The sequence below is a fragment of the Penicillium pulvis genome (genome assembly GCF_028828015.1).
Source record: "Penicillium pulvis strain IBT 33274 chromosome Unknown contig_10_segment0_segment0, whole genome shotgun sequence".
NCBI lineage: Eukaryota > Fungi > Ascomycota > Eurotiomycetes > Eurotiales > Aspergillaceae > Penicillium > Penicillium pulvis.
The window spans coordinates 773,601-801,600 of NW_026643071.1; the positions used below are offsets into that span (position 1 = coordinate 773,601).

General features: G+C 48.3%; 8 protein-coding genes across 8 annotated transcripts; 6 read left to right on the top strand and 2 right to left on the bottom strand.

Moving 5' to 3' along the window:
• Positions 1–2,895: 2,895 nt before the first annotated feature.
• N7503_000311 (Zn(II)2Cys6 transcription factor domain-containing protein) lies at positions 2,896–4,134 on the top strand (the record flags this gene model as incomplete). The annotated part of the gene is made up of 4 exons (XM_057059872.1): positions 2,896–2,973; positions 3,045–3,296; positions 3,355–3,660; positions 3,730–4,134. The coding sequence occupies 4 exons, from the start codon at positions 2,896–2,898 to the stop codon at positions 4,132–4,134; spliced, it is 1,041 nt and encodes a 346-aa protein (XP_056926795.1).
• A 4,197-nt stretch (positions 4,135–8,331) lies between these two features.
• Positions 8,332–9,108, bottom strand: N7503_000312 (uncharacterized protein; the record flags this gene model as incomplete). Its single annotated transcript, XM_057059873.1, has 1 exon — positions 8,332–9,108. One exon carries the CDS (start codon positions 9,106–9,108, stop codon positions 8,332–8,334), a length of 777 nt encoding a protein of 258 aa, XP_056926796.1.
• Positions 9,109–9,547: 439 nt separating this feature from the next.
• N7503_000313 (FAD-dependent oxidoreductase) lies at positions 9,548–12,210 on the top strand (the record flags this gene model as incomplete). Its single annotated transcript, XM_057059874.1, has 4 exons — positions 9,548–9,846; positions 9,908–10,598; positions 10,661–11,406; positions 11,472–12,210. 4 exons carry the CDS (start codon positions 9,548–9,550, stop codon positions 12,208–12,210), a joined length of 2,475 nt encoding a protein of 824 aa, XP_056926797.1.
• A 573-nt stretch (positions 12,211–12,783) lies between these two features.
• N7503_000314 (uncharacterized protein) lies at positions 12,784–16,678 on the bottom strand (the record flags this gene model as incomplete). Its single annotated transcript, XM_057059875.1, has 4 exons — positions 12,784–13,016; positions 13,065–15,256; positions 15,307–16,035; positions 16,086–16,678. The coding sequence occupies 4 exons, from the start codon at positions 16,676–16,678 to the stop codon at positions 12,784–12,786; spliced, it is 3,747 nt and encodes a 1,248-aa protein (XP_056926798.1).
• A 1,708-nt stretch (positions 16,679–18,386) lies between these two features.
• Positions 18,387–19,089, top strand: N7503_000315 (nuclear transport factor 2 family protein; the record flags this gene model as incomplete). Its single annotated transcript, XM_057059876.1, has 2 exons — positions 18,387–18,466; positions 18,696–19,089. 2 exons carry the CDS (start codon positions 18,387–18,389, stop codon positions 19,087–19,089), a joined length of 474 nt encoding a protein of 157 aa, XP_056926799.1.
• Positions 19,090–19,916: 827 nt separating this feature from the next.
• N7503_000316 (Fig1 domain-containing protein) lies at positions 19,917–20,995 on the top strand (the record flags this gene model as incomplete). Its single annotated transcript, XM_057059877.1, has 4 exons — positions 19,917–19,944; positions 20,003–20,074; positions 20,136–20,514; positions 20,575–20,995. The coding sequence occupies 4 exons, from the start codon at positions 19,917–19,919 to the stop codon at positions 20,993–20,995; spliced, it is 900 nt and encodes a 299-aa protein (XP_056926800.1).
• A 496-nt stretch (positions 20,996–21,491) lies between these two features.
• On the top strand, positions 21,492–24,305 carry N7503_000317 (Mg2+ transporter protein CorA-like/Zinc transport protein ZntB; the record flags this gene model as incomplete). Its single annotated transcript, XM_057059878.1, has 2 exons — positions 21,492–22,560; positions 22,612–24,305. Coding segments are annotated over 2 exons (2,763 nt in total), but the record flags the coding sequence as incomplete, so codon positions are not given.
• Positions 24,306–25,598: 1,293 nt separating this feature from the next.
• N7503_000318 (uncharacterized protein) lies at positions 25,599–27,945 on the top strand (the record flags this gene model as incomplete). The annotated part of the gene is made up of 3 exons (XM_057059879.1): positions 25,599–25,732; positions 25,799–26,016; positions 26,078–27,945. 3 exons carry the CDS (start codon positions 25,599–25,601, stop codon positions 27,943–27,945), a joined length of 2,220 nt encoding a protein of 739 aa, XP_056926802.1.
• Positions 27,946–28,000: the final 55 nt, after the last annotated feature.

The following is a 28,000-nucleotide window of genomic DNA, read 5'->3' on the forward strand; positions in this document are numbered from 1 at the left end:
TTATTTGACTACAATGAAAGTTTATGGAGTAGACAGTATTTACTATTTCTTTTGAGTAAAAGCCTGAAAAAGAGCAAGTGGTGTGGTGTCAGATCGCTCATGCATCGGATAGCAGCAGGAAAAGAGGGAAAAAGCAATGTGATCGACCCGTCCTGTACGACAAACATTCAAATAAAAACAAAACGACAAATCGATAATTAAATTACTTTTTGTGTATTTCGCTCTGAGTCAAAATCCCAATCCTACGGTGTCACCGCCAGTCCTAAGTGTCCTGGGCCCATCACACGACTGGTGCACTGCCACATAAACCCTGCTAAACCCAACTCGCCACGTCAGATTCTGTCTCGTCATAGGCCCGTGTTCCCGTGACCGTCGTGCCATGCGGGCTGCAGCGGGCTGCGCCTATTAGTGCCCGACCGGCTCCATCCTGATAGACGCGCTCCCGTGTGGATAAAATTAGGAAGGAAAAAAAAAGGAGAAGAGGGGCAGGCCCCTCAATTCCTCTCCTGGGGGCCAAAAATTCATCTATAGGTAACCAAACAACAGGTAAGCTAATATAAATTGAAACCCGACGAGTCCACTTTGAACGCCGAGCAGGGGGAAATGAAAAAAAAAAAAAAAAAAAAAAAAAAAAAAAACCCCAACAAATCCTTGCCAATACGAAACGAAACCAAAAAAGAAAGAAAAAAAAGTCGTAGCCTGCACCACGGGTCGGGGTTGGATCCCTAAAGTCAGCGCTCAGTCCCTCCATTGGGTCCAGCTGGACTAGCGCGTCCCTAGCACAAACCGCATCGAGTGGCCAGGGAGTTTGGGTCGGGTGTGGATCCAAGAAACAGCGCAGAAAAAAAGAGGTGTTGCTCCGTACTCCGGTGCAAAGTCTGGTACGCTAAATGTAAGAGCAAAGGCCACGACAGAACAAAGTGGAGTTCAGCGGACGGAAAGACGCGGACGGGAATGCAAGCGCCGATTGGGTTCGCCAGGAAAAACAGGGAACAAAAAACGTGGCAAGACCCAGATTAATCTCTAGACTCCCGGACCTAGATCCTGAAAGAAAAATCATTTAATCGAGAAATAAAATTAGAAAGATATCCACTGGCGTTTCCCGTATAAATTAGATCAGAGTTAGGCAATCATCCCGAGCCTTGTTCTTCCTTGTTTGTCGAACACATGCATGAGATCGGCGGGAAGGCCGGAGCGGCCCGTGGGACAAGTACCCCGAGGCCAAAAGTTCGCCCGGCGGGATACTACCATTTTGAGGTATACTGTGCTTACGGTTAGTAAGTAATATTAAGTAGAGAGTACCTACCCTTCTAGTATAGTACACTGACCTCTGTTCGAACCAGAATGGTAATTAATTTAGGTGTCCCCGCTTCAGATGAAATCATAAGCGCTGATTTCCAAGGAACCGAGTCCACCAAAAAACGAGATGAGGTGGATCCCCGGGATTAGCGGTGACCGGCATCTTTTTAGGACTTGTAATTACTGACTGGAGACGTGCAACGTGGTTGTGGCTCCCTCTAGGAACCCGCCCCTGTCAGTTGCCAGCCGGCGCTAATGCAGGTTACCTTGGCTCTTGATGGGCCTTCCGAACCCAAACCAACCTTTCGGGCCCGGGTAGGAAGAGAGCAGGCTCCGCTCTCCGTCACCAGACACTCGTATCTTTGAGTGGCGAAAGCTGAGAAGTGGATTCGAAATGTTCAGCTGAAGTCTGATCGCCACCTCGCACACCGCTCTCAACTGGGCGAGGGATTGTTCAGTAGTACTTGCAGTAGCGCCCTGTACATGGCCCGGAGAAGATATGCCACATTTTTTTCTTTTTTCTTTTTCCCTGACTTGTGTTTCCAGTTTATTTTATATTTTAGTTTTTCTTGTTTCCCCTCCCACTTGATTAATAATATATTAATTACATTACCATTTTTTTCGTCTTCTTATTAGCCAGGATATGGTGGTGGATATTGGGTTGCAATGGATTAATGCAGGCAGATTCGTCCCGACCCGCGCCCATCGCCATGGTAGAGGATCCTGGTTCCGCGGGGCCGGTTGCGGTTGTGCGACGAGAGGAATGACGATCCCCATGGGCAGGGTTTATTCCATGAAATCTGGGTCAGCTGGATCTCGTCTTTTTTTAATTCGTTTTTCTTGATTGCAGATGATATCGATAATCTTAAGATCGAAAAATATGGTCAGACTCGGGGGAAATCCTGCTCTTTAATGATTACATCCTTGACCGACTATCTTAGTTTTGTGGGGAGAGAGGGGAATTAAATGGGGGCTGAAAAAGGATTGGAGTTATACTTTCGGGACGCGTTAACTAGTTCAAAGGGATAAGATATCCCTTGCCACACCGTTCTCGGTTCCACGGACCTTCGCAGCTGAGTTCCAAGAGTGCTGAGGTCTCAAGAGGGTCCGTCAATATGGATCCTGGGTCAATTGGCGCCGCTTTAGCCCGCGGTGCCCGGGCTCCACTGCGTTCTACGTAAAATAAAATAAAAATCCGTTACCAATGAGAAAATTGATTCCTTTTTTATTTTTCTTTCTTTTTCTTTTTTCTACTTGAATATTCTCTGATTGGTATCTTCGTCTTTTTTTCTATAGGACTCTGATTCCTGCTCACGTCATAGTCGACGCCGAGGCTCTTATTCTTTTCTTTTTTATTTTTTTTTCTCTTTCTCTTTTCCCCCTTGATTTCCTTTTTCTTCCTTGTTCTGCACTATCGCATTTCGGGATTTAGATTGGATCTTTCCTTCTTTCTTCCCCTGCGCTATGCTGGCGTGACTTGACCTTCCCCCCCTTTCATAACCCGACGTCACATCCCTGTACCCTTGACTCATCTCATTTGTTTCTCTTTTCTTACTGTACTTCCCCTCTCCCCTCTTCCCTCCAAAAATCATACAAATGTCGGGCCATCCCCCCGGATCGGGACCGCCGTACCCACCCACTTGGACATCCGACGATCCTTATCATCAGCCTCAGGTATGTTGAACACAGAGGATTATCGTCGTGGTCCACAATGCGCCCAATCTGACCTGGAATGGTCTTTCAAGTACTCGCAGGGACAATACCCTCCTCCTCCAGACACCGAGCGCTACTATCCTCCACCTCCGGCGCAATCGCAATACCCTCCTCCTCCCCCCATGGCTGCTGTTCACCAACACCAAAGGCAAGATCCTTATCAGTTGCCTCCACCGCCTCCAGGCTACCCCCCAGACCCCTATGGACAACCTGGAGTCGTCTACCAGGCTGCAGCACCGCGCCAACGAACAGCAATTGCGTGTCGCTACTGTCGCCGACGGAAGGTACGTGGGGAAAGATCTGTCAAGATTGACTGCGACCAGAGCTAATGAAACCCAACAGATTCGTTGCTCCGGGTTTGAAAGCTCATCGGATGGGCGGTGTACTAACTGCGTGCGATTTAACCAAGAGTGCATGTTCACACCCGTCTCGTCACAGGCGCAAGCATTTGTCCCCGCACATGCCGCCTACCCTCACCTACGCAACGCCGGACCAGGCCCCCGCGGTGGCCCTATGACACTCTACGGAGCCCACGGACAGCCTCTGCCTCCTCACCAGCAACAGCAAGGTGAATCTACCTTGCCGCCGCCTCAAGGGATGTACCCGCACTATGGTGGAGCACCCCTTGCATCATCGATGCCGGATCCGGTAAGGCAGTCATTCCAGGAACCGATAATCAAGACACGAACATGAGATCTAATATGTTGTTCCCCACAGAGACAACCTGGTGGTCGACGAGGTTCAGGCTCTGAGCCCGCTTATCCCGATCCGACAAATCTCGCTCCCGTTACTCCCGCCGGGTCCATCCCGGGATACCAGACCTCCAGCCCCTACTATGCACCTCACCCGCAGGATCGACGCGGCTCGCCTTCTGCCTACGGCTATGAAGCCCGTCATTCCTCTTCGCCCCACGGCTCGCCATACCCGCCCATTGCGCCGCCGCAAAGTGGTCCCACTCCACCTCCTTCGACCTCAGCGTCAACGCCCAGCGGCTCTGCTCGTGCGGGTCTGAATGTACGCGACATGCTGAACCCTGGCGATCCTCACACTCGCAGTCCCGCCGATAGCGACATGCTCAATGCGCTAAACCGGCGTGGTGGACCCGGTGGACCCGGTCACTAATTCTTCGGTGTTCTTTTTGGGATCTCGCGCTGGGTTGTGTCTGAACCCTGAGACCTGTGGAGAAGCGACGCGCGCGACGGGAATGCGGGGGAGTGCGAAGGAATGATCCGTGTGCTGGCCACACGGTTAGGGAGCACCATGTGTTGAAAATTATGGTGATCTAGAGGTATCGTGGCTGGACCGGCCAAATCCAGTTGGATTTGTGCCTTTATTTTTGTTTTCTTTCCTCTTTTGTCTCTCAGGGCCCGTCTCCTGCCGAGAGAGTTTTCTCTGGAATTCTCCTACCCCCTTTCGATGATCATGATCTTGCGAATGTGAGGGTGCCATTTTCCTACATGATTACTCCGGGGAAAATGCCAGGAATGATACTGGAAGGGTCGCTCTCAGATTACTCCGATCATGAAAACCCGATCTGGACGTAAGAATCTTGGCAGCTGATGAAACCGTTCGGATTTTGTCCCCCGATCCGACACGATGCCACACGAAACGCGGACCCATGAGCTTTACGAGCCGCACGAACTTTGAAGCACCGAATTTCCTATCGGCATACGATTTTATTTTTTCCTTGTTTCACCCATACATTTCGTTTCTCCTTGCCTTTCTGATTAATTGTGGAGGGTCTCGAGCACTAGACTTGGAGGGTGCGTTTTTCTGCAGTGCGAGAACCCACTTTTGTCGTTACTTTTCGGATCGCAATGTGGCAATCTTCTTCGGGAAGAATAGCTACATTCCTCGAATAACGACCTGGATCCATCCAGCAAGCCTTAGCGCTCATCGGTTCCATGCATACACGAACCATCCCCATTCCCATTTTTTTCCCCGTCCCCTTGTGATAAACCACTCGGAGATCACAGGTGGCTCACATACTTTTTTACAATCTCGGGCGGCTATTTGATCATTCCTGCGTTCTGGTTTGGTTCCATCATCATTTCGCGTCCTTTTGCGTTCATGCTCATGTTTATGGTACATCCTATCTTATGCGGCTGGCAATCTCTTTAAAGCTTTGATTTTTTGCGTGTTTGTTTGACAAAAGACGGTCGGCTGTGTCAACTTTTTCCGTTCCCTTTGCTACCGTTCTTCGTTCTCCCTTTTTGCACTTATTTTATGGTACTCTGCGCGTCTGCCGTTTCTTCAAGTGTTTACTTATTACTGGGAAGGCTGTTTGATCACTTTTTAGTTTTTACTGCACGTTATGTTCTCCATCTATCGTCTAGCGCTTGAGCTCGATCGCTCGAATCAACTCCTGCGTTATCTTCACAACTTTATCCACTGCAAGGAAATTATTGTAGTAACCAGCCTTGGAACGTAATTGGCTCATTTATTTACACTACTGTATTTAATTCGATCCAGATCCAGATCTCGTAGACTAAAATCGCAAACTCAAAGATCCAGATTCGAGCCGACCCGAGATAATGCACTTCATAGATCGCGGGACGGACCACTCCCTGATGCCATAAGGGTTCGTAGGGCTGATTCGACAAGGGTAGTAATTAGGGCTAAGCTAACCTGAATATGTCCGGGAGACGGGAGGGGAGGCTCCCGCGATCGAGCGGAAGGCCCGTTGGCCCGAGCAGTTAGTCAATAGCTTAATTTATCGCAACTTAATCTTATCGCGTCTATCAACGTGCGTGAATTTTTGAGACTTTTATTTGCTTAGGGTGTTAGGCGAATATTTTATGGACATTGGCGTTGAGTTTTTTTTTCTTTGCTTGTGATGTTGGTGATTGAGGTCTGGCTGGTAGATGGGGTTGAAAATGCATAGGTAAAGTTATCTGTAGTGTAAGGGGTCAATGAGGGCATTGGATTTTGTGAAAAGTGACTTGAACGGCCTTACTTACATGGAAACTATTGATAAAGTAGCTTTTCTGTCGTTGACTTGCGAGGAGCAGTTGAGCCTGAAATGATTGTTACTACGGGTTCGGCTTGGTGGCTTATCTCCTTGGCTTTTGTGCTTTTACTACTGTTTTCGACCTGTCAGTCTTCACTACATGCTTATTCTCGTTGTAAACCCGTGTCTTATGCATCCATGCCACTATGAAACGAGAGGGGAGTATTTGCTTGTTACAATTAGTGGTGAGTTCAAAGGCCTTCTACTCAATGAACTTGTACTTATTCTTGGCTAGGGGATTGTGTTTTGATAGAAACACCTTAAGTTGATTCTTCCTTGATCCTTGAATGGAAGAACAAATCACAGATTTACATGTATATAATGGTTTTCAAAGATTGATGGATTGATGTGATGACCTGTGGTCGACAAAAGAATGAAACTATGATCAACTTGAAGAGGTATCAGCATGAACGCAAAGCAACATAAACAAGTCTTCTTTAGAACCAGTGCTTCTTCACTGCTGCCACTTAGCCCCGGCCGCTAGTCTATAGCCACTAATATGGGCAAGGTGCTTCCCCGGGTGGCCCCTATCCAGATGGGACTCATTATCAGGTAGGTGCTTCATCACACCCTTGGCGTCGTTGGAACACCACAGCTTGCTCCTTCACACAACAATCGTTCGCACAACAACGAACGATAAATGAGTCACGAAGATCGATGTTCTTGATGTGTCATGGCCAAGTCTTGATTGAATTTGACCTGACACTCAGCTTCGTGGTTTGTAATTTTTGCTGAATGACGCCTGTTCAGAGAGGACATGAACCAAAACAGAGGGTTTAAGTCGGGTCAAGTGATGGATGGATGCTGTGGTGTTTTGATGCTGTGGTGTTTTGATGTTTTGTTTTTTGAATTTAATGTTTTGATTCTCATGTTTTGTCATGTTTTGTTGTGTTGTTCTTAGTGTTTTGTTTTTGTGGATTGTTTCTTTTGCTGGTGCTTCTTCACCACATGTGCATGATGTAAACCCGAGACTTGTTCCTCCACGCCACGATGAAAAGAATGGGCCAAGAAGTTCGGTGCTGGAATCGAGTTCAAGGGCCAGGTCCTCACTGAATTTGTCCTGACACGCAGCTGTTCCAGCTTCGTGACGCCTGTTCAGAGAGGAAAAGCAACTTGAAAACACAAGGGAATGGGGGAGGGGGAGGCGACGAGTTCACGGAGTGTGCTGCAAGATGAGTGAAGCTTCAGAGTGAAGAGTGCCTGTTCAGCAGACTCAGTTGGCGGAGAAGCAAATTGTGGAGAGTCATCTGGAAGGAGGAAGTAGAAGACTTGCACAGTCTGGAAAGTTAGCGAGGCACAGGAAATAAAGATTGCAAACAAACCTTGAACTCGTCGAGGCAAGTTGAGAAATTTGTTGAACAGCGTGATCAGGTTGATGGCATGTGTCAAGGAGGAAAAGTGACATGGCTTGATGTCAAATGTGAATGAATTTTTGATTCATGATGCATGCAAGGTGAAGATATGATTGAAGCATGATGAGAAATGAAGATGGAACTTGCAGAAGATGGAAGCAAGTTCAAAGACGAAGAAGAAGAGGAAAGTTGGAACTTGGAAGAGACGAGAGCAAGTTCGAAGTTCAAAGTGGAAGAAGGAAGTCAAAGTTGGAAGTCAGAACTTGGAAGACATGGGAGTTGAGGAAGGAAGAAAGAGGGGAGAAGGTGGAAAAGTTGAGGCTGTTTATACCTTTGGGTGGAGACTCTGGGGTACCTCAGGATCACTCCCCTTCGCGTAAATCGGCCTATCAAACGAAGGGTTACTTGCTCAGAATCAACTTTTATATTCAGAAACGACCAATCGGGCGAAAGGTAACAGCAAGACCACGCATCCTCAAGTGCTTGGACGAATTTCTTGCTTCATTTTGAACCTGCTTCCTTACACATACCCTTTCCATACCATTTGGCCCAACCTTTGCTTGAGGTGTTGCCCATTTGTTATAAGTTATACCTGCCTCTTGCCTCAGTAGCTCAATCTATTACCACCTTACAAGGTCCTCGAATTATCCTCCTTGCCTGACTCTGCACCACGCCTGTGCGTAGCTCCCATTGCTTTTTACTTCGTTATTGCTTCTTGTGTTTCTATGTACAGCTCGTACACGGGCAACTTCATCGACACCTTTCTCTTGGAGACATGCTTGCCTTATAGCTCTGGCCTTCGCAATGGTTGCACATGTGTTGTTTGATACGAGTAGGATTTGGCATAACGACAGTAAAATCTTTGCCTCTTCTCTTTCCGAGGGGATTGAATATAAAAACTTCATATGAAAGAACAGGCGCCACCTCCTCACTCCAGTCTCGGCGAGGAATCAAGTACTAATACACATAACACTCGTAGTGAAACTCCTTCAAAATTTCCGTAAACTGACCCACAGCAGCAACAATAGACAGAATATCATCCTCAGACCTATCAGCTTCAACAAGAGCAGCTGTCAAGTACCACCGCGGGCGATAGAACAGCGGACCTTGGTCCTCACGAGGAAGCACATCAAAAGACTTGCCAAGGGCATTCTCGATTTTGTCCCAACGCACCTTCCAAGCAGAATCAGTCATATTCATGTCATCTTGCCAAGCAAATTGACACCAAAGAATGCAAATCTCATTGCAAGGCATCGGGAGATCAAACAAGCTGACAAGGTAATCTGTGAGAAGTCCCATTTCCCATCGAAAGCGTATTGTCGCCGCGAGCATCGAGGCCTGCGCTTTGCCTTCGCCATGCTCGTAGTACGACCGCAAAGTGGCACTGAATGCCACATTCATGTCCAGAGTCCAGTCACCAGGGCACGTTTGATGGAATATCCGCGCCGTTTCTTTGAGTGTACCGTGAGCGAGGGCTTCTGTCATCTTAGAGACTATTTCTGGTTCGGGGCTGGTGTCTAGTTGGTGGGAGGCGGGCGTGCTCCAGCGTTGCTCGAAGTCTTCCAGTGAGAGTTCGATCTCGTCGAGGAATAGTTTTGGTGGTTCTTTCTCGTTGGGTTGGCGGGCGTCGCTTCCCTTGATGAGAAGCCGATAGAGCCAGCGAAGGGGTGTAGTATCAATAACAATATTCATGGCCTCGTTGGTTGGAATATGAGCTGCTAGAGACGTCCACATTGCAAAATAGAATGACTGGAATGTTAATAACTTGAAGTGTCTCGTGCTCGCTCCGGGCTTGTTCGCTTCGTTCCGGTGTTTCTGTAGAAAATGTACTGGTATTTAGCGACGACGAGAAAGGCTGTAGACGCAATATGTATCTCTGACTCTGAATCTGTATGATCCACTCGCATCCTGCTCGAAATGACATCAGATCGAGGTTGGTTTGCGGCTGACGAGTATAGAGCCCTCGGACTCCATATCTACTCGCTATGATTGGACAGCTCGTATAAGGTCCCACTCTGCCGCCCGCACTTAGTGTGGAGCGGTAAAGAGAACAAAGAAAGTTGATCGATCAACTCATTCCCGACTCCTTTTTTTCTTTGACCTTCTTGTTATCCTTTTCAAGCTTGTCTCGGCTTATACTTCTCAATTATTCCACCCAACAGTAGTAAAAGACATGGCGCCGAAGCAGAACTTCCGTGTGGTTATTGTCGGTGGATCAATCGCCGGCTTAACCCTTTCCCACTGTCTAGCGCGCCACAACATCGACTTTGTTTTGTTGGAAGCGCGCGAGGAAATCGCTCCACAAGAAGGCGCCTCGATCAGTATCTTTCCGACTGCTTGTTTGTCGCTGGAACAGCTAGGCGTTTTGGATGATATTCTGGAACAAGTGGAGCCGTTGAAGCCGTTGTACAATTGGGATTCGAACGGCAAGCTCCTTGCTTATACTGAAGTACCGGCTATATCCCAGAAGAGGTAGTGCCCTTGTTCCTTTGTTGAAACTTGACTTGGATGTGACTGATTACGCTCTTCTCAGGCATGGATACCCGGGAGCTTTCTTGGCGCGTCAAAGTATTCTTGAGATCTTGTATAAACATCTTGGAGAACGACAAGGCGCGGTCCTGACCGGCAAGAAGGTCATTAGTGTCGAGCACTTTGACAATCATGTTACTGTTCACTGCGCTGATGGGTCTTCCTTCGATGGAGATCTGGTGGTTGGTGCGGATGGTGTGAGAAGCATTGTCCGGCAGTTGATGTGGAGTCATATGGATTCCCGTGGGCTTCAAGCAGAAGCTCGAGAAGAGCGTGATCGTATGCTTTACCCCCGTTCTATGCAACCTAAGACTAATAATGAGCTAGGTATGACATGCGAGTACGATTGTGTGTTTGGAATATCCTCACCAACCCCTGGACTTTCAACACCGGATATCCACCGGACATATGCTCGGGGATGGTCAACAATCGTGGTCGCTGGAAAGGACAAGGCCTTCTGGTTCCTCTTTACCAAACTAGACCGCAAGTACAAAAGCCATGAGGTTCCAAGATTCAACCACGACGAGATTGACAAACATCTCGCTCCTTACATGAACATCCCCGTCTCGAACACTGTTCCCTTCTCCGAGGTGTACAACAGGAGAGAGGTTAGCAACTGGTTGGCATTAGAGGAGGTACTCTACAAGAACTGGTGTATAGACCGATTTGTCATCATCGGAGATGCAGCTCACAAGGTACGTTGAAGAACAATCTTCCAGCAATCAACATCTACCAGATACATTAACATGGTAAACAGATGGCTCCGAACTCAGGCCATGGCGGAGACACAGCTGTAGAAACATCAGTCTCCTTATCCAACACTATAGCATCAATGCTCGAAAAGCATCCAGAAATTCATACAAAAGACATCAACGACTCCCTCAAGAATTGGCAAGAAGCTCGAACCCCCCGAGTCACTCAGATCTGGCAAACAGCAGCTCAGGTAGTCCGCCTTGAAACATTAACCAGCTTCAAGCACAGAGTCATCCAACATTTCCTTCCAACCCTGATCGCACTGGCGCAAAACAAAGGATCTGCATATGCGGCTGCAGCAGAGCGAATCGATTGCCTCCCTCTACCGCCAAGATCATTTACAGGCACAATGCCATACAAATGTCAGGAGAATCTGGGACAAGTCCTTCAAGAGAAATTCTGGAAGCGGGTATTATGGGGTCTTCCACTATTCGCCCTGATGTGTATCGGAGCCTGTACAGTTGGGGCTACGATACTCAACATTAGGCCACATGCGGAAGCGCTATTAGAGCATGGATTCTGGAATGCTAGCACAGGAGAAGCTTTCAGCATTCACAAGCCGATCTACAAGCTTCGGGTTTTGGATGATATCTTCCAGCCTATCATCTTGTGTTTCCTTCCGTCGATTACAGGAACAGATCCGCAATCATGGACGCAGATGTTCAGTTTTATCCCGGAGTACGGCGCTGTATACGCTATCTGGCTGCTGGAAGGGTATCGCAAAGTAAATTCCTGGCCTGCAGTATTATTGTAAGTGGTCTTGGAAGGAGACAAACTTCCAAGAACCTCAGATATCAAATGCTAACGTCTGACAGCCCAATCATCATGGGCCAAGGAGCCCAACTCCTCTCCGTCGCTGCATTTGGTCCGCTATACTACTCCCTCCAATACCTCCAAGTCTCACTATACGAAACAGCTCCCAGCAATAACCGGGAGATTGATCCGACATGCACATACACGCTCCTCGCAGCTCTAGTAGCAGCCCATTACATCCCCTCATATGCGAGCTTCCTCGTCCCAGACCTCCAAGAAAGAAGATTATGGAACGCAGCATGGCAAATCTTCCCTCTTACAGTCCCCCTCCTCCAGCTCCCGTTGTCACTATTCCTGGGGTCTAAGCTTAATCCAGACGCAGCATCCGTTGAAGCGCGCGCAGAAAACAGGAAGAGGAGCTTAATCGCGATCCGGGTGGCGTATTGCTCATTAGCTGTGATTTCGGCGTTGGGATTCGTGTACGCACGTGCGAATGCACCGGTTGGGTCTTCGATGCTGGATATCTTTTGGCCAGGATTGAGGGGATATGCGTTGCCTGGTGATGCTTCATTTGAGGAGGGGATTGCAAGGTTCATGCAATATGATCAGGTCAGTTCAATGGCGTCGGGATTCGTTTGGCTTGGTTTGCGACTGCGGGAGCTGAGAAAATCTGGTGTTGAATTCTCTTGGTTTGGGGTAGTTGGTGGGTTAGTAGGGATTACATCTGTGTTTGGGCCTGGAACTGCATTTCTACTTGGATGGGGGTTGAAAGAGGAGCTGCTCCATAGACTTGGAGCTTGAGTATTGGGCAAATGGTCAAGAAATCGCATATTAGAGGTACTTTAGTTTTGAACAGACGGCTGAACCTAAATAATGTGAATGTATTGCAAAGCTAGCTACATGTAGTCGATGCAGTAACCTTCTGCCTGATCTGATGGAAGAGCAGGACTGGACCACGCCGATAGGCGAGTAACGTATGCGCGGTAATTATGAATTACACCCCGATTAAAGTCCGATCAATAGGCAAGGCCGTTACAGGAAAGAAAACACGCGTAAAGTAAAATCAAATGCAAAGTGATCGAGGGATATGAGGTTTTGAAGGGTTGGAGATAAGACGAAATTCAAGGGGACATAGATTGGTATGCTACCATGCGGATGAACGAACGAATGAGCCCACTAAAGTAGGTGAGACTCGATGGCGTGCGGGAAGGAAGCGTGAGATACAGGGAGACCGAGTGTGATGAGACGAAAACAGATGAAATGAGATGCAGTAAGTGCTTTTGCAGGCTGGAACGCATGGATGGGGAATGGATGAGCGAGGGACTTGGGTGAGCTGATGAATCATTCGGACAAAAGGACAGAGGACGTAGGAAATTAGGCGCTGGGGATAGTATCGAGCACGCGGGCCATCTTCTTTGCTCGCGCGGGATCCTCGACGATGAGGCCACGGGACTTCATAATTTGATAGACAGTGTCGACGACCTTGTTGAATGAGGACGCAGCACCACGCTCCTGCTTGAATTTAACAAGACTCAAGTTGGCCTGGCGGCCGTGTTCTAGGACAGTGTAGAACTGGGCCGTGAACTCAACTTCACGTAGTCGGAGAACTGAAATCAATTAGCATACTGTAGAGAAAATGAAGGATAGAAACTTACAGTTGACCTCGCCCACACGACCGTGAACAATGCTGTTGGCCTTGTCCATACGGACATCTTCCATTCCATAGTCCTCCCAGTCCACTAGGAGATGGTGGACTACCTTTCGGCCCTTAACCTTGCTGGTATTTAGAGCAATAATCCGAGTCGCAGGTTTGATTTGGAAAACACGAGCAAACCAATTGTGGTTTGCGATCGAGCGTCGCTTGTTTTGGAACGGATTTTGCGGATCATCGGTCTCGAAGGAACTATCCGTCTCAGGATAACCCTTGCAAAGTACATCTGACTGGCGGCGATCCTTGGGGTTGGGGTTGTCTTCAAACAATCTCAGTGAAATTCCGGTGCAGCTGCGGGGATTCAACCTACCAATCCCTGGCTCGGGAGTCTTGCTTGGCTTCTTCGACACCAGCTTCTTTAAGGCACCTCCAAATCTCTCCATTGACGTCTTGCGAGTTGGAACAGGCCGGGTGGGAGACTGGGGCTCTAGCGGGGGGTTGACAATGACTGTCCCAGTACTGGGGATGATTGGCGGTATGTCTTTCGGTGGGAGAGTAGGCAACGTGTCGGAATTCTGAGAGCGGGCTCTAAACCATGACCACTTCTTGTTTTCTGTACCTTTTCCGTCTTTCTTGGGGGATCCTGGGACTTCGCTGATGGGGTCAAGACCGCCAGGGTTACGGCTCTGTCTCGATGTAGCGGAGAAGGCTCGCATGGGATCAGTGGTGTAAGTATCTGGCTCCATGAGCTGGTTCTTTTTGCGGATCATCAATGGCTTAACTTCCTGCATTGAACCAAGCGAGCTGTGTGGGACCATTCGGATAGTGGCCTTGCCATCGCTATGGCGAGTCGTCGTATGGCGCAACTTGGGCCTCCGCTTTGGACTCACTTCATCTGGACCACCACGAATGGGGCTAGCGAATTCTTCACTGATCGCAGGCAAAGGAAGCTCACTGGTAGGAGGAGTAGGTATGGTGAATGGATCAACGAACCGAGGTTCGTTTTCTCCTACTCCATTACCAATCTTTTGAGACTGTTCTTCTTCGATCAGCCGATCTAGGTGGCCAATTACACCAGATAGGTAGCCCGGAATATTATCGGTGCGACCCGAGCTGTGTTCAACGAGCTTCTGTCGAGTCTCGGTCAGTTCCTGAATGCCATAAGATCGACTTGACTCTCTCGGTGGATGATAGCTGACCCTCTTTGAAGATTGATCAATGCGCCCCGGGCTCGCCATGGAGACAGGCGTTGTGGGGGTTTCGTAACCCATCTCTGTGCTGGTACTAGCAGTGCGGATGGTTGTCACAGAGCTACCATTGAACGCCTCTTCACAGATCTGGCTCAGCTCATTGGACACTTTACGAGCATCCTCCTTCCATACGAAGTCTGGATGGCGGAACCTTCTGGGTGGGTCCAAGTTCTTGACTTTGTTTCCGCTTCGGACGACTGTGGGTTGGGCAGGGAGCGGTGGACTGCTGGGGATATCATGAACGGATAGACCATCCGCGATCATCTGCAAGCTCGCAGCGCTAGGAGACCTCTTCAATTCACCCTGCTGGGTAAGCGTAGTCTTTCTTCGCTTTGGCTTGGTCGATCCCTGTGAGCGATTGCGCGTGTGGCGGAATGACACATTCCGGCGGTAGCTTGTTGAGTGAGTAGACAGGCCAGGCAGACGAGAGCTTGAATGAGGCATTTTCGAGGACTGCAAAGACTTCATAGAGTTGGGTTTATGTTTTCGTTTTTGCAGAACAGTGAATGGTGAGTCAGATACTTCGTTCTCATCCTCTGGCTCATCCACCTCCATAATGGAAGGCGGGGGCTTTCCGACTGGCGAAACTTCACCACGCTCAGGAATCTCCGGGACGGCATGGTGGACTGTAATTTGTGCGAACTTGGCTTCGACGGCCGTTCCTTGAGCTTTGGGCGACCTGAAGGGATCGTAACTTTGCACGCTCGCCGGAGAATTCGGTTCCTGTGTATTACCTAGCCGACGATGTAGATGTTTCATTGCAGGAGAGCGTCGTTTGGAATTTGCTACTCCAGTTTCAGTTCGACCACGTTGAGCCCTTTCGCCGATTCTCGAAATATGATGGTAGTCACTGGCAGAATACTCCAACGGCTGTCCCTGGTAGTTCTCCAGTTGTTCGTCTCGAAACTTGACAAGGGAGTTGTAGAACATTCGCTCGTGTGTGGGCCTTTCGTCATGTCAGCAAACTATATCAGACGACAACGTATTTTAACTCACTCAAGCGACATCACTCTCTGTATCAAACCTTCGGGCTTGACATCGTGCCACAAAGTTTGCAAGTTTCGAAGAATATCCATGTCAATCTCGCTGCGGCTAGTCACCGGGTTACCACAGTCCTTTATGGACAACGGTGGAGGCGGTCCAATATAGTAGTCGGCCATGGCATTGTGCAACTTCTCATATTTGGTCAAGAGGGGATGGGTCCAAATCTCCGGCATCGAGATACGGTCCTCCGGTCGCTTCTGCAGAATCCTAGTGATCAGATTGGCCGCCTCACAACTCAGCTCCTGAGGTATCATGTATTCGCCCTTCTTGACAAGCCGTAGTGTGTTGGGCAAGTCACCGCCATCAAATGGCAGGTATCCAGTCAAAAGAGCATACAGAATAATACCACAGCTCCACATATCCGCTCTGTCGCCACGATATTTCCGACCGTAGATGATCTCTGGGGCTGCATAATGAGGGCTTCCGCAAGAAGTGTTGAGCCAATGACCTGCAGGCTGGAGCGCAGCCATGCCAAAATCTGCCAGCTTGACGTTATGATTGCCATCGAGTAAGATATTCTCCGGCTTCAGATCTCGGTGGCAGATGTTGAATCTATGACAGTATCCTAGTCCAGCGATGATCTGGCGAAATAATCGAACAGCTTCTTCCTCTGGAAGTGGTCCGTTTTGAGAGACATAGTCGAACAGCTCGCCTCCTTCCACATATTCCAGGACAAGGTACCTGTAGATTGTCAATCATGATCTTCAGTTCGAGACTTGGGGGAAACATACAGTTCTCCACGATTTTCCCAGACGTCATACAAACTGATGACGTTGGAATGTTCAATCAGCTTCATTATCACAACCTCACGTTCAATCCCACACGGCATCTGTCGGGTATTCGAAAATCCTGCGAAATTGCTGGAGTTCCGATCCATTGCCGCAATACTTTCGCTCTGCACCATGGCAGCAGACTTCTTTGATACGATCTTGATAGCCGCGGTCTGCCCAGTGACCGCGTGTTTGGCCAATCGGACCCGACCAGTCGCACCTTTACCCAAGGTTCTGCCCAACTGCCATGGACCAACATGTGTCTTTCTTTTTCCCTTGCCCGACAAGATGGAAGCTGCAGAGACAACTGAGTTCCGTGCAGATTCTGTTTGCCAATCAGTAGCAACTGATAACCGCTGGTTTTCTTTGTCGCCGGGAGTTGGGCTCATGACTACCGACATGCGATCAGGGGTCTTGAGCTGGTCAAATTCCTCCACTTTGACGCGAGGTGTTTCCACTTTTGGTGATTTGCTGTGATTGATTCTGCTCGAGGCATCCATGAATGGCTGACGCCTCCGAAGAGTGTCATCCGAGTCCAACATTATTTGATCCATGTTGGCAATGAGGGGCTACTCGTATTCACAGCGGCGGCATAAATGTTTGTTCTGAAAAAGGTGCGTATGTTAGTTGAAACTAAAATACCAAGTCAGTCATGGTTGGTTCGACGTGTGGTTTGCAGCTACTCACATTAAGTCGAAGTAACGGCAAAGGGGGTTCACACGGAGAGCGCTTGTTGAAGAGATTGTGATTAAAGATCGGCTAGAGCAGTTTCTCGAAAGACAAAGAGTGACAAGTGGTTAATCAGAGTAACATCGCGGGGTCGAAGAATAGAACGAGAGGCGGGAGCTGTATACCCGGTTCAACGAAAGTGGTCGACACGAGGAAGAGGTCGTGAGATGGTGGCTCTGGGGGACAAGATCAAAAGAGGAGTGGGAGGGAACGGTTGTGTGGCATGCCTCAGCACCACTGTTGTGGAATGAGCGAAGAGATGAGATTCCACCTCATCATCGTTTGTCTGGAATGCACTTCCACTTTCCACTTTAACTATACTTCTACTTCTAATTTTCTCTAGAACGGACTGGATACTTCCTTCTAATACCTTCTATTTTCTTGTTTGAAATTGCTCTTCGTGATTCCTAGGAGTCTTCATGTATCAAACCTCTGTCCTGGGTAAGTATTTGTTCACTGTGCTAGTACTAACACTGCGTATACTTCCCGGGTGAGACACTCGAGACAACCTTTCCGACTGATCGTCAGTGTTGTTATGAGAGATAGACGGCAAGCAAAAAATCAGGTCTTCCTCAGAGAGAGGAAATCCATAAACATTCCATGGATGGTAGGGGGAAAACAATGTCGCAACAGCTTATCGGGGTTTATCGTGGCCAGGGGTTCACACATTTCACCCTCGACCCGTTGGGCATTCCACTCCCTACAGTCCGTAGTAAATCTAAAATTAAGTCACAGGAAAATCCTGTTTTCCGAAGTCGAAGGCCATCAATTGATTTGGAGCGGCATTGGATAATTGATTCTAATCTTTGACAGCTTGGTACAGGCTCCACTTACCCGTAGACTCCGCCAAATGCACCCCACCATACCGAACTTCGTATGCTTCAATGTTGTACAATCCATGAATTAATCAATAGTACATTTTTGCTTTTCTTGGTCCGACTTAGATTTAAATCAAAACAGCGTAATATGAATCAAATGCATGTGTAAATTTGGGCTGGCTAGTGGAACGAAATACGAAGTTCGATATTATGGATTCTGCGAGAGTCAATATATATTTTGCGGGACACGTCTATGTATCCTCGAGTATATCCACGTACCCAAGGTTTCCGTTATATGTTCGAAGGATATAACAAAAGCCACAGGCTGTGCAACAACAGATAATTTCTAACATTATTAAATTTGAAGGTATTGAATGCAGGGCTGAATAAATTACTACTATCTTGGGATCCTGCAAATTGGGAGCCAAATAGACTATCGCTGAATCGTAACTAGCGCTGACGATATTACCACACGATAACTGGCTGCGGTGCTTATAATCTCCGCAAAAGCCCACAAGCAAAGCCCGAAATTCCACATGGGATTTGCTATCGTTAGCAGACTATTCTGTAAGTCCGTACTGTTATCTTCGGCAGAGACTTCAGCCCTGGAGGCACCAGGATTAGAGTATAAAACCTTCCCGCGATACTTTCTACGGTCGCTTAGACTCAATCTTCCCTTCAACATCCCGCAACTTACACTTCATAATTCCTAAAAATGGCGGACATTAAACCTCCTTTCACAAAAGAGACGGCCCACAAAAAGGTCAAGGCAGCTCAGAATATGTGGAACACCCAGTAAGTTCACCCTGATCTCTTGACACATGGCCGCAGAAAGGGCGATAAATATCCCCATCCCTTGCATTCCACCCACCGCAATGTTTGTCCGTGCGAAGACCCTGCGCACATGCAGCCATGCCCTTTTCAGCGTAGCACATAATCTGATTCCCATTTGATTTCACCTCTGCTCTGCAGGCTGTCCTGGTTGTGCAGTTACCCGTGAATGACGTAGTTGACCATGCGACAGGGATCCCCCGCGCGTTGCCCTGGCATACACCCCAGATTGCATCTGGCGGAATCGAACATCATTCTTGTCAGGAACTGAGGGTATTGTCGAGTTTCTGACAGCCAAGTGGAAGCGAGAGCACAACTATCGGTTGCGTAAGGAGCTTTTCGCCTTTACCGATGATCGAATTGCTGTTCAATTCTGGTATGAGTATCAGGATGCGGATGATGGAATGCGCTGGAAGAGATGTTATGGGTTGGAAGATTGGACTTTTGATTGGGAGACTGGAAAGATGCGTAAGCGTATGATGAGTGGGAATGATATGCTTCTCGGGCCCGATGGGAATGGTGAAGGACGATGGTTCGTGGAAGGGGTTGATGTGAACGAAGTGCCGATTAGCGAACAGCACTGGTGAAATCAATTTCAAAAGAAGTAGTTGCGAGCCAATGGAAAAAATTGCTGAATAAAGGGCTCTCTGTCTATCTTCCAGGCTGTTGAACCTCCACCCGAGGACTGGGGGGTATTTGCACTAGTAGCACTACTCTCGTAACGGGTTTTGTTGAATGGTAGCTCCATACTACAAAATAGATCGCCACGAATCTCAAACCTAATCAATATGCTTGTTTGACCTCCAAGATTCATGGATGCTATTAAACACTGCTATGTACTATGCACCAGTACTCTTGAGGTTTACCTTAAGCTTCCGGATGCCAAGGTCCACACCCATTGTCCAATATATATCTCACGATAGACCTAATATTGGACACGAGGTTGGAACCTCAAGTAACCTTAATATTTTTTTTTGAGGCTTCAAGAAAATTCCGACGATCAGTTTCAGTGCGATTTCCTATGTCTCATCCCCCACTTGGGGCATTTTCACTAATGCTGGCGCCAAATTTTCGTATTCGGGCTGAGAAGTGGAGATTAGAAAAAGTGGGTTGTTTTTTCGGGCCGCCCGCATGCTGGCGTGATAAGAGGCTTACCGCTACTTTATCACATTAAAACCACGGCAGGTTGCTAAAATACACGCACTGTTCGTGCTGCATACACAGCTAAGCCTGTATTTGCCTAGCGCATGAGGCTGCATACACAACACGAGATTCTGACAGACATGACTTCTGCAAGGCATTCCCCACGATTGTCAGCATCCGGAACTTCCAACCTTGGAAGGCTTGAGGCCATAGGATTCCATCGAGTGGATATTCCTATTGCCAAACTTGTTGTGCTATCACCTGGCACACCATGAAGACGACGTTCAATGTATCATGGAGTAGGTTTAATTTACGCGAAGTGGAAGCCAACATTTGCTGACGACACAACGCGAATAGCCCGTTTCGTTCCTATGATCGGGTACCATCATGTTCTCATGATGATTTCGATGAGCGCAATCATTCTGCTATGTAAGAGAGAGTAGAAGCCCTTGAGAATGAATTTTCGAATTTCTGAACTCACTGCTTAAAGCAATTCTACTTGCCGGGTGCACGACCTCTGATTCTCTCAGCAATGTCTACTTATTATCGTTGCGATATACAAATAATTCCGAGGCAGCAACAAAACCGGCGCAAGTGAGCACCGTGATTCAATCAGCTGTTTACAATGTTTCGCAGACAAATTCTGGTTCGACATTTGAGGTGCGTGCGGGGTACATGGGGCTCTGCATATCGCAGGGTGACGTGGGGCGCGTCTGTTCCAGCAACGCCAAAATCCTGGCGAATATTGTCAAGGCCGAGAAGACAAGCAGTGCCACTGGCAACCTGACGACTGAGACTTCGCCCGATCCGCTTAATTTAATAATGATTGCTGAGGAGTTTAGGACGAAGATAGTGTTTGATGGCCTATTGTGAGGTTCCACGATTCATTTACTCCACTGGATTGCAAAGATACTAATAGGTTTACGCAGGTACATTGCTATCATTCTTGCTTTTGCATGTTTCATACTGCTGTCGACATTCCCCGGATGGCACTCGGAGACATCCGCGGAGGGATCGGATGTAGAAGTGAAGCCGTTCCCTTCTCGAGTTGTCTCCCAAGTCGCTTTGTGTCTAACAAGCTTTTCATTTGCGTTCGTTTCTATCTCAGTACTCTGGCAACATATAAATAGCAGCTCGACGGCATCAATGGCAGAGACCCTCACCTATGGTGCCGTTTCGGGACATGTTGGAACGGCTGCGATGGTACTGGGATGGTTTGCAGTCGGGCTTATTGGCGTCACCACCATTGGGCTGCTCATCATGATCATGAGTATCTCTCTGATTATAAGAATGACCGATGGAAGCGATGTGTCCTACGCTGAGTATATCCATTCTGATGATGAGGATTGAGATTTGGAACCACATATTGTTAGTTTGACACATCAGCCACATCTAGTATCATGCAGCGATTGGAATTCAGAATAAGATTAGAATGCTCACAAGGTGCCCTGTTACCGAATGATGGCCTTACAAATGATCCTGGGTCGATCGACACGTTTTTGTGCATTTTGACTTGAATGAAGCGAATCACATGCTGTTGATACCCAATTTACCAGGCAGCAAATTACTTGCATCTTATTTACTACGCTAGTCCAAATATGGGCTAGTGGAGGCATTCAGCTGTATTGTTCAATGGTTGATTTCCTCACAATTGACGTGGTCAGCCCTAGTCCGATTTCGGTAATGCTGACATGCACGGCCCAACCCTGCGGCTGGGGACCCTCACAACTATTGTCTTTGAAACCAAACATTCAATAATTCAAGAACGGACATTTCAGTCCGGATGGCGGGAGGACAACCTTCCGATCGACTCTTGGAATGGCTGAATCAATCAGAAAATCTAGAGCCTCCCATCGAACAGCGCCAAGAGGATTTAGATGAGCAGCCCCGCGAAGCGCAAGATGATCCACCCGTGATTGAAGAGCGACGAGATAATGTTAATAATCCACAAGGGGCGGGAGATACTGTGGATGGTATGGATCATCATGGTCCAATTGAACCAGACGTGGCCCCTGAAGCAATACCCCTGCCCAAGTCTGGCTCTGTATCTATAGCCAGCCATAATCACCAAGACGAGCACGAAGTTGCGCGCTCTGGGGATGACGCAGCGTCTCAAAATTCACTGGGTTTGCCTCCAGAGGCTCAGCCAGAACCTCCGGTGTCTGACCCTGAAGCGCTACAGCCCGAACTGCCAGAAGAGATACCCCAGGTGGTGGCTCCATCGGGATTCTGGGGAGGCAGGCGGGCTGAGAATCGACGGAAGAAAACACCAGGCAGGCTTACCTATGGAAAAATTCTTGATAATGCAGCCAAAGTGCTGGACCATATCAAAGACGGCAGTGTCCTTCGTTCCTCCAGGCACAACAGGACATCAATAACGTTTTACGATTATACCGAAGACACAATATCTGAGCCAAGACAGATCTTTACCGATAATGATATCCCGGTAATGGGGCACGCGGACAAAATTGTCAAACAGCGGCTTATTCTCGTGGAAGATCTCTCCAGACCAACCATAGATGCTCTTGGGATTACCTTCAGCATCAACCCGGAGTTCTTTGAGGAGCACTTATTGGACTCGAACTATGCGGGCTCAAGGCACAATGAGCCACCAGCTCGAACGTGGAAGACGGCGACGTTCCCAAAATCCCATATCTCCTTCAAGTGGATTCGACCTGTTTATCGACAGCCCACGTATTTTTCGCATCGAGATCTGGATGACCTCCTTGAAGGGTCGACTGAACATTATACTCGCCACGGCAATGTCACCACTAAAGTGATGACGAATATCTTCCGCATAGAGTGGGGGCTATGGACAGACCCGACTAAAACAGTGAGGATGGAGCGGGAATGTGGATTGGAAGAGAAGGTATCGATTTGGAAAGGCCAACTTCGGGGGCGAGATACCGAGATTGGTAAGCCATGGACGGCCATTTAGTGGTCAGACTATATTAACACACCACTAGTGATTGTACTCCTGGATCCTTTACCCGTGATAAGCGAGCACCATCGTGATTGGAGATTAAAGAAATCGGAGACAGTAACGGACTGGGGATTCGAACATCATCTTGTGGATGTGACATCGGAGAGATCCATACCAGAGAGCGACTTGATTGAAGAAGGGCTCGGGGGGTTGTTTTTGGCCGTACCCCGGCGTGTACGGGATGGTCGGCCTATTTCCAGGATTTGGGCTGATATGATCGTGGGACGTTGGAGAAAGCGCCCTGAAACCACCGACACATCCGAAGAGGATGAAGAGGAAAGAGAGGGAGTGCGGAAGGTCATCGTCAAGCAGATGGCGCCCCGCAAGCCTTTGGATGTTGATCTAAACCAAATATTTCGCTCAACGCGTCCGACAAAAAATTTTGGTACTAAACTTAGTGAGACGAAGTCAACTCAATATGGCATCCGGGAGGCGCTTGATATAGGTGGCGCCCCAGTCGGGATCCTAGGGCCCCTGCTTGACATCATCCGACGAGATACAACCACTCTACTCCAACATCTACGACAGATTCTCGACGAGGTAGAAGTCGATATTCTTGACGACACAAAGATGGAAGACCGATTGGCTTTATGGCGCCAGATCATCCACCGGGCCCAAAGAGAGCTGCCGGAGCTGAAGAACTCTTTGGAACCCCTTTACAAGTTCGGTCTGACAGTCACTCCTGAGACTGTATCCACAGAGCCACAAAGTGAGCTATCCAACAGCATCCAAAGTTATCAACAGCTCCCACATGATATCGACCAAATGATTGAGCGATTACGAGCCACTTCCGCCTCACTAACCTCAAACATGGGTCTCTTGGAAAGTCGCCGCTCGATCGATGAAGCTCACGCTGTGACGAGACTTACCGAGCTCGCTTTCGTTTTTATCCCTCTCTCCTTCGCCACATCCGTCTTCGGCATGCAGATTGAGCCCTTCGCTAACCCTGTTCCCATATGGAACTTCTTCGTCGTGGCAATCTCCGTGACCGCGTTTTCATATTTGATGAGAATGACAATGCGAAGCCAGTGGCTTACCCGCCTCAAAGCCGAAGTGAAGTACGACGTCCGGAAATACGCAGAAAAGCACGGCCAGCCCGTGCAATCTCGGTCACTGCCCATGCTTCTCATCATGCAATGGCTGGGGAACAGGCTAGGTCTCAGCATGATCAACACGGTAAAATGGACATTCAGACAGTGTGTTTGGGTTGGAAAGGGAACCTGGCATGTATTCGGCTTTTCCATCCTATTTGTCTTGTTGATTGGTGCCGTCTCGGGAATACCCATTGCCGTGATCTGCACTCGCGATCTTGAACCCGGTATCAAGATCCCCATCATCTTGTCTATTCTTGGAATTGCCTTTTGCATAGCGGGTCTTCCGTTTTTGTACAGCTATGACCCCGCGGCTCGTGACGTCTTGCCAAAACTCTTGATTTCAGGTGTTAGGCACACGCCTAGTTGGGTTCTGGTTACACTTCTCCTACTTGGTGCAATGGGGGCCTTGATTGGAGTGCCATTAGCGTTGATCTGGACCCGCTCACTCGCTACTGGCATTAAAGGCGGCCTCAGCGCTGGAGTTGTCATTATGGCGGTTCTTACGATGGCTGCATTTGGTACATTGAGAGCATTTGGAAATCGGTGGCCTCAAAGAAAGCGGGTAATTACCAGACTACGCTGAATTCTGTCAACGAAGTGTCCAACTTTCCTTGAGCTCAATTACAGCTCTCCCTGTAGAAATTCTCTGAGGTTATAGTCTCTATAATGCAATGGATTAGCAAGATCAAGGTACCCACTCAAATGTCGGCACAACCCATCATGAGGTAAGACAAGGACGAAATAGAATAGCGGCTAAGATTGACCATGCCCTCCTACTATACGTGTTTGGCCTCAAGAACAACTATTTGATCAATTGCACAACCTCTCATACAGCCATTCTAAATAGGCAATCACATATGCTCTTTGTCGGATACGACTAGTGTAGTACCCGTTCGTTGAAAATGGCTGTTAGGCTTGCTCGCCAGAAAATTCTGGATTAGGCCTTATTTTCTGTTAGGTGCCATCGTATGGTCCGCACCATGTATGTCTAATCCAGGAAAGACGTCCATGGTGACGCTCGGTATCTTTCTAGCTTCAGGGATGCGTTTACTCGCTCCATCGGTGAATTTGGCTGCTTCACAATGATGAATCAATGCTGATCTCGCCATTCTGATCTCGCCATTCTTCTATTGTGTTGCGCGAGCACGGAAACAAAGCAGAATGACGGAAGTTCGGCAGGTAGGACTGGAGTTTCGAGTGGATGTACTTATCGGTCTGACTGTTGAATTTTTATCTCACAATCGCAAGCCCGGGGCTTGAAATTGGGCAAGAGGTTGAATGACAGCTTGGAAATACAGACTAGCGGTACCACAATGGCTACTGCCTCCACTACCATAATTGCGTCAACGTTAGATATTGGAAGACTGACAAAAAGACCTAGTTGAGAAGAAAGTGAAAAAGGGGGGGCAATGGATGCCAGAATTACGGTGTGGCAGGGTAGAGTGAAAAAGCAATTATGGATGACTGCCCCTGACAGGGATTAGTATGTGTTGTCCCTTTTCAGTCCCAATGGCTTCGACCAATAGAAAGGGCTTAACGAGACGAAAAACATGATTTAGAGCTTAGCGTGAGACTACGTGGCGTACAGTCATTTGTTGAGACCAGAAACGACACAAGTAGCTATCGCTTCTGGAAACGACGCGTTTCGCCTTGGACGTTACATGGAAACTTTGGCCTTAATTGGGGGGCCAGGTCAATGCACACAGCAGCTTGAAAAATCATTCTGTACCTTTTGGCAACGTCCAATGGAGAGCTGGCCAACCTATCCCCTTTACTGGAATTCTGGCCATCCGCCTCAATCATTCGAGGTATAAAAGCGAAATGGATGGGCCAACGTTGAATCAGAAATTTTGTCAATCAGATAAACTCGAGACACATGGCGCGAACGAAAGATGAGACAGCTGAGTGGGAGAAATACCGCGATGAGCTCAAGTCGCTGTGGTTAGACAAACGATGGACCTTGAAACAGGTGAAAGAATACATGTCTCAGGCGCATAATTTCTGCAAAAGGTCAGTTGGTCAAGCTCATACAGGACCCTGTTGCAAATTATCTAATGCATTTCATTGGCCATTCAGTGAAAGTCAGTTCACTCGACAATTCAGCAGATGGGGGTTTAAGAAGAATTTGACAGATGCGGAATGGAAATTTGTCGCAAGGCGTGGGGAGAAGCGGAAACGTGAAGGAAAAGAGCCAGGTCCTGTCCGACTGCATGGAAAACTCATTCCTGAACCCAAAGTCAGGAAAGAGACCTCTCGTCATTCCAAATTGTCCAACCAGTACGTCGGCGATCTTGGTATGTATTGACTGCTTAGCTTTGCTGTGCCCATTCAAAAACACACTTGCTGATTGATCAGACCCGCCAACTCCTGATGGTGTTGTGGTGGGGACACCTAGGGTAGAGATAGAAAGTTTCTTTGATGCACCCTTAGAGTGGCTCCAGAATGGAAGTTTCGATTTTTTGAACCTCGATGCTCTATCCCCGGTTCCATCAAACCATGGAGATCTTGCATTCCAGTTCGAAATAGCGGAACCATTCCCGTCAGATTTCTGTCTTCATTCTCAATGGAATGAGCAGCCAGCTGTCATTTCCAATCCAAACGAGCTTACGGTGAAGCACCAAACAATAGCCCTTCTTTCATCATCCTCCGCCGTTGCCACACATAATGGAAACTGGCCCAGTTCCGACCATAAGATGGTTAAGGAGACTCTTCATATTCTCCTACGACAGTTTGTTGCTTGCGGCGGCCGGGGACATGGTGATCTGGTCTTAGCCCTGGAACCGGTTACGACAGGAGCAGACACTCAATATCAAATTTCTTCCCCAACAAACCCTTCAAACTACCTGCGGATGTGTGTCTATCTGGCATCTAATAATCTCCTTGCTTTAGCTTCAACAAGACAGCTGGTCTCGCTCATCGCAGAATCAAACTCTCATTCCAGTTTGAAGACGTTTGTGGAACCGTATTCTACAAGTAATGAGATATTCATGAGCACTCTGCTAGCAAGCGCAGCAGCCGTGGGAGACGCCAAGATCTGTCAAATACTCATTGAGGCTGGGGCAGACCTGGACACTCTCAGCGGAACGACCATGCGAACAACACCACTCCACCTCGCCATTCAAAATGGGAACACAAGATGTACGAAACTGTTACTGGAAGCTGGTGCGGACCCAAATTTGGTGGTCGAAAGAAACACGCCACTTCACAGTGCTTGCGTATACTGGTACTCTCGGCGAGCGCTCGATATTGTGAATCTTTTACTCCGGCATGGAGCACAGGTAAATCCATCGCAAGATTGCGCTCGATCGACACCTCTGCAACTTGCTGCGGACACCGAAGAGCCTGAGATCTTGAAGTCACTTCTCGACAATGGAGCGGACCCAAATGTTTCCACAACCTCTATGAGTGGCACTGCTCTACAGAGGGCGTGTTACGGCAATTCGAGGAACGCCAATATGGTAGAACTTCTGGTGAACGCAGGGGCCGACATCAATTATTGCTCTGGTTGCAGATTCCCCAGCCGAGATGGAGCTTCTTCTGCGGATCGCGATACATTCTCTTCCTCGAGCCAAGTCTTAGACGATTGGGGAAGTGGATTTGGGCTCCCACGTTCCTTCAAGCCTCCCATTCTCATTGCAGCCGAAAAAGGGAATTGGGAGACAGTGCAGCTTTTATTGGAAGAAGGAGCTGCAGTAAATACTGATTTAAAAAGCTGCCCCTCCCGAGCCCTTGAAAAAGAGCTCGACATAGCGGAAATAGCTGTTTTCACTCCACTGCAAGCTGCAATTCGAGCAAAAAACATGACCATGACTCGTATGTTATTGGTAAACGGCGCTGATGTCAATATGAAGGTGAAGGGCAATTATGGGCATACGGCGCTTCAAATTGCTGCTATGGTCGGCAACGAACGGCTTATCGGAATTTTATTGCGAGAGGGCGCAGATATTAATTCCCCTGCTGGTGTCTATTGTGGCCGGACAGCACTCCAAGCCGCTGCAATCCATTCCGGCACACGGCTTTTGGGTCTCTTACTTAGCGAGGGAGCAGATGTCAACGCCTCTCCAGCTCGGTTCTACGGCAGGACTTCTCTGCAGATAGCAATCACAGCAGGAAACATCGAAGGCGTCAGAATGCTGCTTGATGCGGGGGCCATCTTCAACACTGATCCTGATCTAACTGAGGGGGTCACTTGTCTTCAAGCAGCTTTCAAATTCGCCAATTAAGCAATCAAAATTGAAGTTGTTCATCTTTTGCTGCGTGTTGGGGTATCTGTTGGTG